Source organism: Ochlerotatus camptorhynchus, unplaced genomic scaffold, assembly GCF_037179485.1.
Source record: "Ochlerotatus camptorhynchus isolate MF236.1 unplaced genomic scaffold, CSIRO-AGI_Acam_v1.1 ptg000062l, whole genome shotgun sequence".
NCBI lineage: Eukaryota > Metazoa > Arthropoda > Insecta > Diptera > Culicidae > Ochlerotatus > Ochlerotatus camptorhynchus.
Window position 1 is genome coordinate 10,145,877 of NW_027040552.1, and position 17,967 is coordinate 10,163,843.

The 17,967-nt window shown below is 37.5% G+C and overlaps 1 protein-coding gene across 1 annotated transcript in view; it reads right to left on the reverse strand.

Annotated features, from left to right (window-relative positions):
• Nucleotides 1-276: 276 nt before the first annotated feature.
• The window catches only part of Elovl7 (ELOVL fatty acid elongase 7), a 128,906-nt gene continuing 111,215 nt past the window's right edge, over nt 277-17,967 (reverse strand). The window contains exons 3-8 of the mRNA XM_065216400.1: nt 9,461-9,568; nt 9,244-9,324; nt 9,004-9,166; nt 8,477-8,613; nt 8,251-8,406; nt 277-874 (exon numbers count right to left, since the gene is read on the reverse strand). Of these exons, the coding sequence (XP_065072472.1) occupies nt 665-874; nt 8,251-8,406; nt 8,477-8,613; nt 9,004-9,166; nt 9,244-9,324; nt 9,461-9,568 (855 nt within the window). The 3' untranslated portion in view covers nt 277-664. The remainder of the gene's footprint in view (nt 875-8,250; nt 8,407-8,476; nt 8,614-9,003; nt 9,167-9,243; nt 9,325-9,460; nt 9,569-17,967) is intronic.

Below are 17,967 nucleotides of genomic sequence, written 5' to 3' on the forward strand. Positions count from 1 at the left end.
GAAGATATATGATTTACTTAGATGGAAAAAGTTTTTGCAAAAAAAATCATCAAGCAAGTGCAACACGGAAAGAGTCTCGGACGTTTCCTTCGGCTTCTGACTCCGATGATCGCTACTGCAGCCATCTGATAGAGAAAAGCGATTGGATGTTTTTTTTGTCTCTCTGGTCTTCTTTATCGATATCGATGCATCGATGACATCTTGTCTATGTTTGATATTCTTTAAAGCTAATCAACACTTTTCAGAGCTCCTCGTAAGTTCATGTGCTTCTCTATGTTTATAATGGTCTCTTATTTGTAGATGGTCCGAGGCAGAAACAAAAATTCTGCCACCTGGTGGCAATTTACGAAAGCTGATTAACAATCTAATTTTCTTCTATCATCAATTATTGCTTAAACGCGTGCGTCTGTCGTCTTGTAAAATGAGTAAAAATGAACGGAAGTTGACAAATCATAATGAGCTATCATTTTGCCAGAATTGACCCTATATCGGTAATGTCTATTGATTACGTAGCATTTAAGTATAAAAATCATATTGTAAGCGCTGCATTGAAATTCATTTGCGTGTATGAGTGAGCGTATTGCTTTTGGTATACATGAGTTGACGAGTCACATGATGATGATGAGCTGTATCCTTACGGAAACATATTCCACCCTGTGTCGCTTCAGTTGTTCACCGATCCCACGTAGACCCGATGCCGCGTGGCCGAGTAGCTGTCATCGACGGTTTTGCCGACGGCCTGGTAGAAGCTGGAGCTCTTGCCATTGGACGTCTGGAAGCTGGAGGTGACTGACGAGGTGTCGATGTTCTTGTTCGGTTCCGACTCGAGGTTTCCGTTGGCCAAAGCCAGCTTTTCGTCCTTTTCCTTCTTGGGCTGAAAATAAGGATGGACGTTTTGTTAGACATTGTTCATTTTTTAGGGAAATTTAGTTGGATTGGTTTTGGAACAGCTTCTCATGCACTCCCTTTTAATTATTATTTTTTCCTTGCAGGAAAAATGCCACACAGAAAAAATCCTGTTGGAATTCATAGAATCATCCATCATCCATTTGGAAATTTACAAACTTCTTGCTGGAAATTTATAAAATTATTTAAAAACAAGATGGACAACATTCAGACTAAATTTTAAATTCTTCGGTACACACATCAATAATATTTACTTTTTTGACAAAACCCAGGTAATCATGACAGCTAGGTGGCGGGCATTTTTTTTTAACTGCCCGCTTCATCAAAGCAAGCTTGGAACATAATTTTGACAGCTGTAATTAGAAAAACAAATGGCTATGCGCAAGTGGTAAAGTTCAAAATATATGTTGAGATTTAATTTTTAATTTTTCAGATATTGCAGTAGAGATACTCGGCGTTGTTGTGTTACAAAATGTGGATTAGCCAGATTTGATTATGTGCAGCTATTCCAATTCCCCAAGACAGATGGCAGTTTACTGGAGAAATCTCTGTGTAGGGTTTTGAAATGGGTTTAAGCCTTAAAGGATGTTGCCGACCTTGAAAATGGCGTCAAGAATAAATTTGTATGTTGTCGGCATTTTGTGACTGGTATGTACCGATGGTGATATGATCCATGTAATTTTGACAAATATTCTCAACACAAGACTTATCCTTATGACAGGCATATGGCGTAGTTCCATTGGACTCCTTTAATCTAGTACTTCAATTGAGGTACAATATTAAGGAGTACAATGGTACTACTCGGTATGTCGGTACAAGGTAAAACCTAATTTTACACGTGACGGATACTATTTATGACATAAAATTTGAGACGTAAACAAACATGTCATGTAATATTAAGAGCTCCGAGATTGAAAAGTTAGTTGCTCGACGAAAAGTACGTTTGATTGAGCTTAATTTCACGTCTATTATGACTCAAATTTATGCCAAAATTGACGCTCGTATATGTCAGTCTCAGAGCACCTAAATTTACATCAATTTTTCTAAGTGTGTATGATTGATAAATTATGTGGCATTTTAGGGGGTCGGTTCTGCAGAACTTGTGTCCGGCCATGTATTAAGTACAGAAAAATACGCTACGAGTAGGAACAAATTGTCTAGATTTGGTCCAAAAATGCTACGTCATTTATGAATGTTCCCTTGTAACAAAAATTAATTCATGATCTATACTTTGCCACTCTTACTAATGTATGCTTTATAAATAAAAGTAAACCTGCTCTTTTGATTGATGAGAGAAATCCGGACTGGATACCCTAATTGTTTCCAGATTTACAGTATGAGCGAAATTACAGTAAGTATCGAATCACATGCCCTCATAGCAAATAACCTCTTCTTTCTTATATCATTAATAAAGGCCCAAGCGCAATGACAGCGGAAGCGGAACGGCAGCGGCAGCGGAAAAGACCGATCTGAGTAAGCCTACTTGTCGGATTGAAAACTAGTTAGAACCATGTAGACATCGGTTAGGCTTCTTGATGTCATTTGTGACAACTGTCAAACTTTTCGTTTCCGTTCCGCTTCCGTCCACATTGCGTTTGGGTCTTAAGACTAGGCTTTGCCTATCAAAACCCTTGTCAGTAATACCGACATACAGCAATGCTCCAAACCGGTCTAACACGAACTTTCTCAAATATGAATGCCTTCCCTAAAAGCAACATAATTGTTGATGCTTTTTTGATTGTTAGTTGAGGTTACTGCGAAAAAGAGACGATAATCTATTGAGCTACAGCAATCTTCGAACGAGCCTGAAGTGGAAGAAGAATTTGAACGAAATCTTGGCAATAATGAAATTGACAAAAGTTGAAATTGAATTTGTTTATGTCAGATGTAGTCAAACTGCTGTTCAAAGCTTGCTTTGATGAAGCGGGCAATTAAAAAAATGCCCGCCACCTAGCTGTCATGATATCCTGAGTTTTGTCAAAAAAGTAAATATTATTGATGTCTCGTTAAGAGTTTTTCGGAACAGTCCGGACGTTTAAAACACTTAACTGTTTGGCAATTTCTTAAATTTTTGTCCAGAACTTTCTTAATTTTCTTCAGAAGTGCTCAAAATTTTCATTATATATTTACCTTTCCCTTCAGGAATATTCCAAATTTTAATTAAGATCTATTGTTCTACTACAAACTAAATCTACTCTAGTAGGTTTCCATTCAGAAATCAATGTCGTATTGCTATTTATCCGTCAAAAAACATTGCATTTTGTTTTAAAACATCATCACTTCTGTAATTGTGGAGCTGAAAATTAGGTATTTTAAATCGGTTTCTGATCATCTTCCCAAAATTCGAACTGCGAAAAATTCCCGTCAGGAATTTTCCTAATTCCCGTCAGGAATTTTCCAAATTCCCGTCAAGAATTTTCTTAATTCCCGCCAGGAATTTTCCAAATTCCCGTCAGAAATTTTTCAAATTCCCGTCAGAAATTTTTTAAATTCCCGTCAGGAAATTTCCAAATCTCCGTAAGGAATTATCCAAATTCCCGTCAGGAATTTTCGAATTCCCGTCTGGAATTTTCCAAATTCCCTTTAGGAATTTTTCAAATTCCCGTCAGTAAGTTGCGAATTCCCGTCAGAATTTTTCCAAATTCCCGTCAGGAATTTTCCAAATTCTAGTCAGGAATTTTCCAAATTCCCATCAGGAATTTTTCAAATTCCCGTCAGGAGTTTTCCAAATTTAAGTCAGGAATTTTCCAACTTCCGGTCAGTAATTTTCCATTTTTCCGTCAGGAGTTTTTCAAATTCCCTTCAGGAATTTCCTAAATTCTCGTCAGGAATTTTCCAAATTCCCGTCTGGAATTTTCCAAATTCCCGTCAAAATTTTTCCAAATTTTCGTCAGGAATTTTTCATATTCCCGTTAGAAATTTTCAAAATTCCCGTCAGGAATTTTCTAAATTCCCGTTAGGAATTTTCTAAAATCCCGTCAGTAATTTTCCAAATTCCCGTCAGAAATTTTCCAAATTCCCGGCAGCAATTTTCATATTCCCGTCAGGAATTTTCACAATTCAAGTCAGGCATTTTCCCAAGTCAAGTCAGGAATTTTTCAAATTTCCGTCAGAATTTTTTTTTAACTCCCGTCAAGAACTTTACAAATTTCAGCCAGGAATTTTCCAACTTCTCATCAGGAATTTTCCAACTTCCCATCAGGAATTTTCCAAATTTCCGTCAGGAAGTTACCAAATTCCCGTCAGGAAATTTCCAATTTTCTGTCAGGAATTTTCCAAATTCCCGTCAGGAATTTTCCAAATTTCCGTCAGGAATTTTCCAAATTCCCGTCAGGAATTTTCCAAACTCCCGTCAGGAATTTTCCAAATTCCCGTCAGGAATGTTCCAAATTCCCGTCAGGAATTTTCCAAATTCCCATCACGAATTTTCCAAATTCCCGTCAGAAATTTTCCAAATTCCCGTCAGAAATTTTCCAAATTCCCGTTAGGAATTTTCTAAATTCTCGTTAGGAATTTTCCAAATTCCCGTCAGGAATCTTCCAAATTCCAGTCAGGCATTTTCAAAATTCCGGTCAGAAATTTTCTAAATTCCTGTCATGAATTTTCCAAACTGCCGTCAGAAATTTTCCAAATTTCCGTAAGGAATTTTCCAAATTCCCGTCAGGAATTTTTCAAAGTCCCGTCAGGAATTTTCCAAATTCCCGTCAGGAATTTTCCAAATTCCCGTCAGGAATTTTCCAAATTCCCGTCAGGAATTTTCCAAATTCCCGTCAGAAATTTTCCAAATTCCCGTCAGTAATTTTCCAAATTCATGTCAGGAATTTTCCAAATTCCCGTCAGAAATTTTCCAAATTCCCGTCAGAAATTTTCCAAATTCCCGTCAGGAATTTTCCAAATTTCCGTCAGGAATTTCCCATATTCTATTCAGGAATTTTCCAAATTCTAGTCAGGAATTTTCCAAATTCTCGTCAGGAATTGTGCATTTTTCCGTCAGGAATTGTGCATTTTTCCGTCAGGAAAATTCCAAATCCGAGTCAGGAATTTTCCAAATTCCCGTAAGGAATTTTCCAAATTCCCGTAAGGAATTTCCCAAATTCCCGTGAGGAATTTTCCAAATTACCTTCAGGAATTTTCCAAATTCCCGTCAATTTTTTTCCAAATTCCCGTCAGGAATTTTTCTAATACCCGCCAAGAATTTTTCAAATTCCCGTCAGGGATTTTCCAAATTCCCGTCAGGAATTTCCCAAATTCCCGTCAGGAATTTTCCAAATTCTTGTCAGGAATTGTGCATTTTTCCGTCAGGAATTGTGCATTTTTCCGTCAGGAAAATTCCAAATTCGAGTCAGGAATTTTCCAAATTCCCGTCAGGAATTTTCCAAATGCCCGTCAGGAATTTTCCAAATTCCCGTCAGGAATTTTCCAAATTTCCGTCAGGAATTTCCCATATTCTATTCAGGAATTTTCCAAATTCTAGTCAGGAATTTTCCAAATTCTCGTCAGGAATTGTGCATTTTTCCGTCAGGAATTGTGCATTTTTCCGTCAGGAATTTTCCAAATTCCCGTCAGGAATTTTCCAAATTCCCGTCAGGAATTTTCCAAATTCAAGTCAGGAATTTTCCAAATTCCCGTCAGGAATTTTCCAAATTCCCGTCAGGAATTTTCCAAATTCCCTTCAGGAATTTTCCAAATTCCCGTCAGCAATTTTCCAAATTTCCGTCTGGAGATTTCCAAATTCCCGCCAGAAATTTTCAAAATTCCCGTCAGGAATTTTCCAAATTCATGTCAGGAATTTTCCAAATTCCCGTCAGAAATTTTCCAAATTCCCGTTAGGAATTTTCTAAATTCTCGTTAGGAATTTTCCAAATTCCCGTCAGGAATCTTCCAAATTCCAGTCAGGCATTTTCAAAATTCCGGTCAGAAATTTTCTAAATTCCTGTCATGAATTTTCCAAACTGCCGTCAGAAATTTTCCAAATTTCCGTAAGGAATTTTCCAAATTCCCGTCAGGAATTTTTCAAAGTCCCGTCAGGAATTTTCCAAATTCCCGTCAGGAATTTTCCAAATTCCCGTCAGGAATTTTCCAAATTCCCGTCAGGAATTTTCCAAATTCCCGTCAGAAATTTTCCAAATTCCCGTCAGGAATTTTCCAAATTCATGTCAGGAATTTTCCAAATTCCCGTCAGAAATTTTCCAAATTCCCGTCAGAAATTTTCCAAATTCCCGTCAGGAATTTTCCAAATTTCCGTCAGGAATTTCCCATATTCTATTCAGGAATTTTCCAAATTCTAGTCAGGAATTTTCCAAATTCTCGTCAGGAATTGTGCATTTTTCCGTCAGGAATTGTGCATTTTTCCGTCAGGAAAATTCCAAATCCGAGTCAGGAATTTTCCAAATTCCCGTAAGGAATTTTCCAAATTCCCGTAAGGAATTTCCCAAATTCCCGTGAGGAATTTTCCAAATTACCTTCAGGAATTTTCCAAATTCCCGTCAATTTTTTTCCAAATTCCCGTCAGGAATTTTTCTAATACCCGCCAAGAATTTTTCAAATTCCCGTCAGGGATTTTCCAAATTCCCGTCAGGAATTTCCCAAATTCCCGTCAGGAATTTTCCAAATTCTCGTCAGGAATTGTGCATTTTTCCGTCAGGAATTGTGCATTTTTCCGTCAGGAAAATTCCAAATTCGAGTCAGGAATTTTCCAAATTCCCGTCAGGAATTTTCCAAATGCCCGTCAGGAATTTTCCAAATTCCCGTCAGGAATTTTCCAAATTTCCGTCAGGAATTTCCCATATTCTATTCAGGAATTTTCCAAATTCTAGTCAGGAATTTTCCAAATTCTCGTCAGGAATTGTGCATTTTTCCGTCAGGAATTGTGCATTTTTCCGTCAGGAATTTTCCAAATTCCCGTCAGGAATTTTCCAAATTCCCGTCAGGAATTTTCCAAATTCAAGTCAGGAATTTTCCAAATTCCCGTCAGGAATTTTCCAAATTCCCGTCAGGAATTTTCCAAATTCCCTTCAGGAATTTTCCAAATTCCCGTCAGCAATTTTCCAAATTTCCGTCTGGAGATTTCCAAATTCCCGCCAGAAATTTTCAAAATTCCCGTCAGGAATTTTCGAAATTCCCGTCAGGAATTTTCGAAATTCCCGTCAGGAATTTTCCAAATTCCCGTCAGGAAATTTTCAAATCCCCGTCAGGAAATTTCCAATTTCCCACCAGGAAATTTCCAAACCCCTATAAGGAATTTTTTAAATTCCCGTCAGGAATTTTCCGAATTCCCGTCTGGAATTTTTCAAATTCCCGTCAGTAAGTTGCGAAATTCTCGTCAGATTTTTTCCAAAATCCCGTCAGGAATTTTCCAAATTCAAGTCATAAGTTTTCCAAATTCAAGTCAGGAATGTTTCCCCGTCAGGAATTTTCCAAATTCCCGTCAGGAATTTTCCAAATTCCCGTCAGGAATTTCCCAAATTTCCGACAGGAATTCCCCAAATTCCCGTCAGCAATTTTCCAAATTCCCGTCAGGAATTTTCCAAATTCTCATCTTGAAGATGCCAAATGCCCGTCAGGCAATTTCCTAAATCCCGTCAGGAATTTTCCAAATTTCCATCAAGAATTTTCCAAACTCAAGTCAGGAATTTTCCAAATTCCGGTCAGGAATTTTCCATTTTATCGTCAGGAATTTCCTAAATTCCCATCAGGAATTTTTCCAAATTCCTGTCAGGAGTTTTCCAAATTTCCGTCAGGAATTTTCAAAATTCTCGTCAGGCATTTTTAAAGTTCCCGTCAGGAATTTCAAAACTCCGGCCAGGAATTTTCCAAATTCCCTTCAGGAATTTTTCAAATTCCCGTCAAGAATTTTCCAAATTCCCGTCAAGAATTTTCCAAATTCCCGTCAGAAATTTTCCAAATTTTCATCAGGAATCTGCCCACAAATCACCATAAATATTTTATATAAAGCTCTGTAGGAGTTTTATATATTCGTTCCAGGTATTATCCCAATCTTTCACACGGCCGATGAGAGTAACTCAAAATTCTAAGTCGATTCAAAATTGCAAAAAGAGTGAGTTAGTAATTCCTCTCTCGATTTTTCACAAGAATCGGAATTACTTTAGGAATTTCCCAAAATTGGAGAAATCTCCAAATTTTCTACAGGATGCTCGCAATTCCCTTCTGAAATCTCCCAAATTTCGGTCAAGAAGTTACTAAATTCCCTTCATGATTTTACTTAATTACCTTAAAAAGTTTATGATTTTCTTTCAACTGGAATTAACCAGGTTTAAAAAATCCATAGCATGTCCAACAGAAGTTCAGTTGATGTTCCAAAAATCCCCCGTTTAAACAACCTACCTTTCGCTGTGCGTAGGCCCGCTTGTAGAAGCTGGAGAACAGGAAGTAGAACATCAGAGCGTGGGCGCCAATGAAGTAAGCGAAGGCGATTGGGTAGTTGCATGGGTTCCAGACCAGCAGCTGGAAGGCGTGCAGCATCACCAGAACGAATTGGATCTGAAAGAATAACAATATCATTACATCAACGATCGATTTCAACCATCACAGATTCGATCAAACCACTCACCATTTGGAGAACGGTCAGGTACTTCTTCCACCAGAGGTACTTCTGAACCTTTGGTCCCATGGCAGCCAGCATGTAGTAAGCGTACATGGCGATGTGTACGAACGTGTTCAGCAAACCGAAGAACGAACTGTGGCCACCTGTTTAAGTAGACAAGTCGGAAAGAAAAATTAAGACCCAGGCTAATCAATCCAACATGCAATGGTTGAGATCAATTTTGCAAAGATTTTGACCTCGATCGTACAGAGCTAGCTTGTTGCTACATGTCGTATATTTGCATAACCTAATGCCTAATGTCACATTTTAATACGACGTGATGACCTACACAGCCGATTGAGTCGCGATAATTTATGACCCATCTGAAGAGAGGGTCAAGCAAGTGTAGGCAGCTAACTTCCACACCCAACCCAAATCACTCCCACTCGGCTTGCGACTTGATGATCTTTCTGATGATGACGATGATTATCACCATCATCCATCACATATGTATGTGACATTCAAGATTGCATACAAGAAAAGTTGCAGCTTACCTGGGGTGAATTTAACTCCCCACCAGACGGAAACCGGCATGATACCGTGGTGAATAACATGCAGCGTCGAAACCTGATCGTAGCGCTTACGCATCACGAAGAAGAACGTATCGAAGAATTCCGTAAATTTCGAGAAGAAGTACCACCAGCAGCCATTTGCCATCTACAAATTAAAACGGAAATCAAATTAGATTTTATCAATGCTATAGGAAGCAGAAATCAAGCTAGACAGGTACTAACCCGCAGTCCATTCGTAGATCGGGAGTAGTCGACCGGTTGACAGCGGAGACTATATCCGGCTAGCCAACCTGCTGCCAATGCCTGTAAATAAAGAGGGGGAAGTAAGATGATAAGATCACCATGTTGATTGTTGAAAATGCACAGAAACCGGTTGGTGGTGTCCATGAGCCAAGGGCGCCAGCGAAAATAGCGACAGGCACGCACAACCATAACCTACCTCATAGCAGAGCCAGATGCTAAAGACGACCTGGATTGCATTGTAGACGATCAGCACTTTGCGCAGCTCGAATGGCTTTCGGTTTTCCATAAACCGGGGACCAAGGACCTGTTTTTGAGTTGGATGAATAAAGGAAAAAAAGAAAGGTAATTAGGGTGGAGAACGGCTTTGGTCCCACCGAGACCGAGACATGGGGTAAACAAAAGCTTACAACGTTCATTTTTTTGCGGTATAATGCTTCACATGAAGGAGCACCTTTTGGTAAGATTTCTGATTAATTGTCTTCTTTCTGCATTATTTTTCTTCTGCACCCTATGGCAGGCGTTGTCACTGATGATTTCATGAAAAGATGGTATGGAGGATGAGATGGATAGCTCAAGGCCAATCAGTTATTAAAGCATGGACAACTGAAAAGATTGCCGTCAGTGCAGAGCAAAAAAAAGCATCCTGAGTCAGATTATTTTGGTTATAGAGGAACTCTAAGACTAGTAGCACAGAGGTAACTCTAATGTGGACCGTACACGTTTGCTTTTATTGACAATAATCGTATTGTCAATACATTCCATATTGACGTCAATACATCGGTATTGACAATACTTCTGTATTCACATCATCAATAATAATGTCAATAATTCCCTTTCGCGTCAATATATTGATACGTGTGGGGTTTGCTTAAGACTAGAAGGTCCCGAAATAACGTGCTCAATTTTTTGGTTCAGCTCTGGTACTCTCTTCGGTCCCAAGCTAATCGATTCACCCCTCGAAAATCCACTAACCCCTCAATTGAAAGTTTGACAGATAAAATGAGGGGTTAGTGGATTTTCGAGGGGTAAATCGATTAGCTTGGGACCGAAGAGAGTACCAGAGCTGAACGAATCAAAACAAACATTGTATAGTAGTAGAATTTCGACTAAAATGGGGTCCGTTAATCGATTTGCTTGGGACCAATAGGCTAGTCAAGTAGTGAGCCAATTTTAAATCGTTAGCTTCGTATTGATTGTTGACCGTTTTTTGGAGGCGAACCAGCCCAAGGCTGAAAGCCTCCCTAACAGGGTGCCTTCCATTCATTTTGACTAAAAAAATGTTTTAAGAAATTATGGAATAATAAGATATTATGAAAATATTTTGATTATGTAAACAACATGAAAAGATTGTTAAGTTTGTGTTTGACACATAATACCTGCCACTTTTGCTACATGAGAGACGCAATAAGCGATTTTGTAATTTATCTCACCCACTCTTCGCTCTTCACTCTTCGCGAAGAGGCGCTCAGAAAAACGCTCATTGTGACTCTGTCAAAGCTAAATTTGCAGGTTTGATGGGTGAAACACAAACTTTACAATCTTTTCTTAATACTTACATATACAAAATATCATCATAATATCTTATTATTCCATAATTTCATAAAACATTGTTTTAGTCAAAATGAATGGAAGGCACCCTGCTCCCTAATAAAGATAAATTAGTTAATTAATTGTTGACCGTACTGTTAATAGCAAGCAAAATCAAACAATTCTAAAATTTAAGAATAGTTATATTAACGATAAACTTGATGAACTCATATTGAAATTTGACAGCAGGAATCGAACATCTTTCACTTAAAACAAGTCGAGCGGCCAAAGATTTTTGGCCATTCGAGCTTTGAACTAAAACATTATTTTGAGATTTTTTTCTTCTGGAATCACGAGAAAAGTAGCCAACATTTGTTCGATTCATAAAAAAATATAAATTAGTTGGTCCAGTTTTGTGAAATTGCTGGTAGAAAGTCACGTTAAAACTGCTTGACAAAGTGGTCAATTCAGAGAAAAATTAGTATTTGGCGTCAGATTTGACAATCGTCACTGACAGTCAATGCCAATGAAACTTTGAAGTACTGAACAAAAACTATTAGCAGAAGGCTATGTTCTCATAACAACGCGAAAAGCATCACAAAACATCAATAAAACTATTGAAAGTTCGGAATGAATATCGTAGATAAATGAAGTTTGTGTGCGGATTTATATCGACCGGTAGAAACTAACGATTTTAAATTGGCTCACTTCTTGACTAGCCTATTGGTCCCAAGCAAATCGATTAACGTAACCCATTCTAGTCAAAATTCCAGTACTACACAATGTTTGTTTTGATTCGCTATGAAGGTTTGATAGATAAAATGAGGGGTTCGTGTATGTTCCTATGTTTCGAGGGGTGCATCGATTAGCTTGGGACCGAAGATAGTACCAGAGCTGAGCCAAAAAGTTGAGCACGTTTCTTAGGGACTATCTGGTCTTAGAGTTACCTCTATGGTTGTACTCTTCTACTTTGTTCATCATCGACGATAGTAGCAATATCCTTGATCAATTCTTATTTGTTCCAGTAAATTCGATGACAATCATATAATTTTGTTCCACAAATCATATGTTTAAGCTGTTGGCTCTGTACTGCTAAAATACATACGCTACACTAAATAAAAAAGTTCTATAAACCGATTATGTATTGTGCATTAGGGTGTTTCATTTTGAAAAAAGTGATGAATTTTTGATAGGCCACCCTCCAGTTCGATTCATAGCCCCAAAATATGAACCTGTGCAAAAAATGGTAAAGATTGATGAAGGTTTAGAGGTCGCGCCAATGATTTGGATTTTGTATGGAGATTTTGGTGAATTAGTATGGGAAATTATTGATTTTCGTTTACATTGCTCTAACTTTGGTTGTAGTTGTCCAAACGTTGAAAAAAAAAAAATATGTGGTTGTCATGACAATGATCAACAAGCCTGTTGTTGTTGCGATGAAATTGGCGTTGTTGCCTTGTACATATTCATCTGTCAATTTACCCTATTTTGCCATTTTTTCACATTTTTATAATTCTTGATACGCTGCAAAACTGAGCGTAGCAACTGTAGGCTTTTTGTTTATTGCCATAGCAATAACATACTAAATTTTTTCGACATTTGGACAAGTAGAAGCAAAGTTATAGCGATATAAGCGATTTTTTAAATTCTTCCATAGTAATTCCCATACAAATTTCAAATCATTGGCGCGACCTCTAAACCTTCATCAATCTTTACCAATTTTTGCACAGGTTCATATTTTGGGGCTATGAATCGAACTGGAGGGTGGCCCATCAGAAATTCATCACTTTTTTCAGAATGAAGCACCCTATTGTGCATTCTAGTAATCCAATATACAGAGAGAAGCGGAAATATAAACAGACGAATTGGCAACGTGATTTGTTTTGTTTACTTAAATTTCAAATAACATTTATGGAATATAAAATGCATTGACATGTTTTGCCCAAATCGCGGTCGTGGAAGTGCAACGAAGTTTAACAAAGTGAGAATTTTCCGGTTTCCGAAAAACGCTGAACTTCGAAAATGGCTGGGGTTTTGCGGACTACCGTCGGATTTTCCTCAAGTGGATTCTATGCGTTTGTGCAGTGTATGGTACAATGATAATTATTTGGAGGTATCTAGTTAAAATACACTGCTTCGAGCACACGCAATTGTATTTAGTTAAAGAAGGTAGGAAACTTCTGAAGCTGCCTGGAGCGATCCCGGTTCATCAGCACCAAATGCATGTTGTGCGGAAACCATTCCGTGATTTGACATCGCAATGCTTTTGACCAACAATATCAAAAACTCTTTTTACTTCTATTTTTATTTTCTGTTTGAACAATACTTTTCAACTGAAGCATTCAGGCAAACGATACCCAACAAACAATTTGAGTTGATTAATAGTTAAATAAGCTATTTTTTAGCTGAAGAAGCACATTTTTGCCTTAATAAGCTCTTATTCAGCTTTCAATGTTTGTTGGGTAAACATGCTCGTTTGGCTCACATTTTGACAGTTCTCGCTGCTCGATTGGCTCAAAATGGCCGCTTCTGCGAATCTCTATATATAGGATTACTAGTGCATACTACCATAGAGGTAACTCTAAGACCACTGGGTCCTGGACCACGGTAGATGAATATACGCGTACTTCCAGACACAGTAGAACATTAACGGACACTGATTTGAAAATAACCTTAGTAATTATTGTATTATATAATATCAATAATAACAATTGCTTAGTAAAATTTAAGTCCTGGAAGAAATATTCAAAACAGACTTTTCGATTCTGTGTAAATATTTTAGTTTTGCTTTTGAGTATTGACAATTATGCTTGTTTATGTCGTGTCCGCTTTAGTGCTTTTTTCCTTCTTCAATATAATTTTAGTTCAATGTAAAACACGCTAGCTTCGTTTCGGATTGGCTTTGACTCACCCATGGATAATCGTTAAACTTGAAAGATGCAGTGGTGCAGCCACTGAAACGAATGGAATCGTACCAACTAATGTTGAACAGATTGGTTTCATTTTAGGTTCGTCTATGAATATTAATGCGATGAAAATGCAAGCTATTCTGCTTTGATTTTTCTTTAAATAGATTTGTATAGCCTTGACAAGTTGAAAACGAACCCCAGCTGCTTGCTGGGGAGTCCGATCTACCATGACGGTGGGTTATTCCGCGTCCTTGACAATCAATTTGATATTGTTCGTGCTACTATCAAAAACTTACAGCCCTTTGTAGGTTATAAAAGACAAAACAAAAATTAATTGATAGATGAACGCGCCATTGGGACGGTACTAATGGATATTTTTGGTCGCTATTGAAAATATAGTCGATTGCTGAATGTATGTATAGGCCCAAATTAGGGGCTTTGAGGCCGACATTACATCCATTTCCCCTATATACGCTCGCATGCAAAAGAACTATGTCCATGTAGAAAGCATTACGGATGATCTGTAAATGGTAAGGAAAGGTTGTTCCTCTAATAAAAAATAACCATAAACGAACGATAACCTAAATCATTGAACTATTCCACAAATGGTTTGGATGATACCCAGAACACGTCGTTAAGCAAATTAACCATACAATTTTTATTAGGGTCATTACACAAGGCAGTAAGGATACCCTTGAAACAAGTACCGATGCTCAATAATTTGATCATATTTCAATTCATCGTCCTGAACTATTGTCTTTGGTGGTAACACCCAAAATTATGCAGCATTCCATATAAAATAGCTGCTGCATGTTTTCATTCTGTGATTGACTGGTTCATTAAAATTATTAAATTATTGGCGATTTACCCTTTGGCATCGGTCATTTTCAGAACATTTAAATGACAAATAGAGTTTCAAGACTTTTAAGCGAATATACTCTTGTCATGCACCATCAATTTAGAGTGCGCTAGGCGATTTTGAGAAGAAGTGTCATTCAAACTAAAGCCTTACAGTAAAAGTATGGACGACTGTCACCACAAAACTGAAAAAAGCTGTTCCAATCGAGCAAAGCGGTGCATTTTGACGGTTCGATTGGAATATCTTTTGACAGACGTCCATACTTTTACTGTAGGGCTTTAATTCAAACCGTTTGTTTACATCATAATGACGAATTTCAAAACTCTAAATAACGTATACTATATTGCACACTAGCAAATTTTCATCAGGAGTGGTTTTATTTTAGTATTATCTACAGATCTGAACTGATTTACAATTCAAATAAACACACATTAAAAATCCGAAAAATCATAACCTCTGGGACAATTTCATAAATCTTCATTTTTCTCATCAAACAATTTGGCAGCACCAGCCGGATCACTGCAAAATTGATGATGAAAGTAAAATATTCCACTTGGGTGACGATTTCAAGCACCTGCGGTGGATAAATTAATCAGGAGAGGTGAAAATATTTTCCTCTTCCTATGCTTCCACTGAAAATTTCAACCCTCATCTATCTTAGGTTCTATTGGCTTCGCCTATTGAATACCAGCATAGGGTTATCAATAAACCTGCGCATTATTTAATGGAAATAAATACATTTCTCAAATCAGTGCGCGGAATTGTGTCACAAAAATGTTAATGGCAAATTCTGAAAATATGGAACAGATTTTTTCATTTTTTTTAATGAAAATATTATAACAAACATATTAAATGGAACGTTAGATGGTAACTTTTCTTTGCTTTCCAAGTAGAGGATGATTCCCGGGAAATCAACCAATTTCACTATTCCCGATTCCCGGGATTTCCAAACATTTCCCGGGAAATTCAAGTTATCGCCCTAATAAACGAGCACCATACATAAACAATACCACAATAACAATCGTTCTACAATACCACATATTGTTGGGACGACAACCCAAATAGGTTGTTAGGTACACCTCATGATTATTTTCTATGTGGGCGGTTATAATTTGATATTGTTGGATGATTATATTGTTTGATAATCGGATTAAACAGACTCTACTTTAAATATTGATTCACATTAGATATGTTCTACTGTAAGCTCTGTCATTATCGTTTGTTGATGTATTCTTTGTCGCTGGGAATATTTCAGTTCAAAACTTAATCAATACTCGAAGTTATTTGCGTGTTAGGGAGATCCTTCAACTTGCTAACAAAGCATATTTTCGAAAAGAGGATCGATAAAATCCGAAGTAATCGTAAGACAGAGACGATGTTATATAAGAGACGCGCGGAGAGAATAAAAGTAAATCTGGTTGCACGGCCAACTAATTTATTTTTGTCCAAGGTTTGGCAACCCGCAATTTTGTGTTTACTTCGAGTGACTTTTAATTTGAGCAACTGTCGTAACCGTCTCACGGTAAAATGAATAGTATCGCTATTCAATCGAAGTATTTGAAGGCTCAATTTTGGACAACTCTGTGTAAAACCAAATATACCACAATGAAGGGCATATTCTACAGAGCGTTGCACAATATTATTCAATTCATTAAATAAGAACAATTACATTTGCAAAATCACCTTATTAGCGCCCCTTGGTGTCACTTTGTATGGGAGCGAGCTGTCAGTTTGTCAATTGTCAAACAGTGAAGTTATTTTGCTTTAAATCTTGATTTAAAAATCGAGATGAAAGTGTGTGGGTTCGAAAAAAATATCACTGTGCTCAGAAAACGAAGCTCTTTCAGATGATATATAAAAACCGATATATTTTTCAAAATTAAAGAACCCAATTGCTTCAGAGCAGAGGATTTTCTTCGCCCACTGGTAGGACAAACGTGGCGAATCTGATTCGGAACTTCTATGAAGATGCCAAAAAGCAGGCCAAATGTAACATTGTTTTAGATAAATACCAAAATCAACATGTTTGTTTTAATTTGAAAACAGATTATCGAGCAGATTCAAACTCGCCATGCTGATGAGTAAAGTCTAATTCTAGACGAGTGGAATAGTCTCAAAAACAGGAGATATCTGAATGTTAACTTACATTGTGCAGATGGAACGACTTTCAATCTTGGATTGGCTCGAATAGAGGGGTCTTGTACTGCTGAACATATGGTTGATTTGATTCAGAAGAAATTGGCAGAATTCAATTTGACCAGCGCAGATGTCATTGGGTCAACCACAGATGGTGCGAAGGTGATGTCCAAATTTGGTTCTCTAACAGATTACTTGCATCAAACTTGCTACAACCATGGCCTTCATTTGGCTTCAACGGAGTTAAAAGGGAATAAACCAACACACTCATTGCTCTTAATAAAGGGATTCCGTTAAGAGGTTCTAGAAATTTAAAAGATATTTTTTTTAGTTTATAATACTTTAAACGGGAATTCTCGGGAAAGCCTAATGTTGTATTCCCGAATCCCGGGATTCATAAAATGTCGGCTATGGTCATGCTCTATCCCAAGTCTCCGTAGAGTGAGGAGAAAGACTTTACTCTCGCTTTAGGTGCGCGGAATCAGATTGCAAAACACTGTCGTCATATTTCGTAAACGGCAAAATAAATGCAATGATGATTGCATGTTACAATCTGAAATAATGCATTGAAAACAACTGAGTATGAATGTTAAGAAAATTTACCGAAGTAAATTGCACAGAGAGAAGTGTCTTCTTCAATTATTGTTCCGTTGCCCGCCCACACCTGACCGTGAACATTACATGGTAGATACAAACCACGCGGTCAGCTCCGGCGTTATTCAACATTAGCTGCTTTTCGGTTTTTCGATTGAAGTCAGTAGGCCATTTGGGTAATCGATTTTTCCATTACTACCAAAATTATGCGCTCGTCGAGTGTCTGGCTGATTGAGTGGAATTCAATGTTGGGTTCAATGTGAACTTGGATCGATGAACCGGTAAATTTCCCATATGAAGACAATTTCTTCTAGTAAAAACAGGATGGTTGTGGATTAAATGGTGATCTTCCGGGGCGTTTTACCCTACCTCATCTACACGTGATGTGTGATGTAATCAGTGCTGCGTGCTGTCAACAATGTCAATTGACGTAAGATATTGGTCTAGCTCTGAATTTCACTTCCGATACTGATATTCGTAGGAAGCATGATATCAGGTGGAACGGCTTTGAATTGAAAATCTTACTTTTATCTCACTAAATCAACTTGTTTGAATAGCCGTTGCATTTGTTAGTATTACTGATGAGTTTTCTAAAGATCTCGTACTCAATTAGCTGACCTATATTAGAAAAAAAATGCAGTAGAACTTAGAATAGCAGTGGTACCTATACAATGCCAA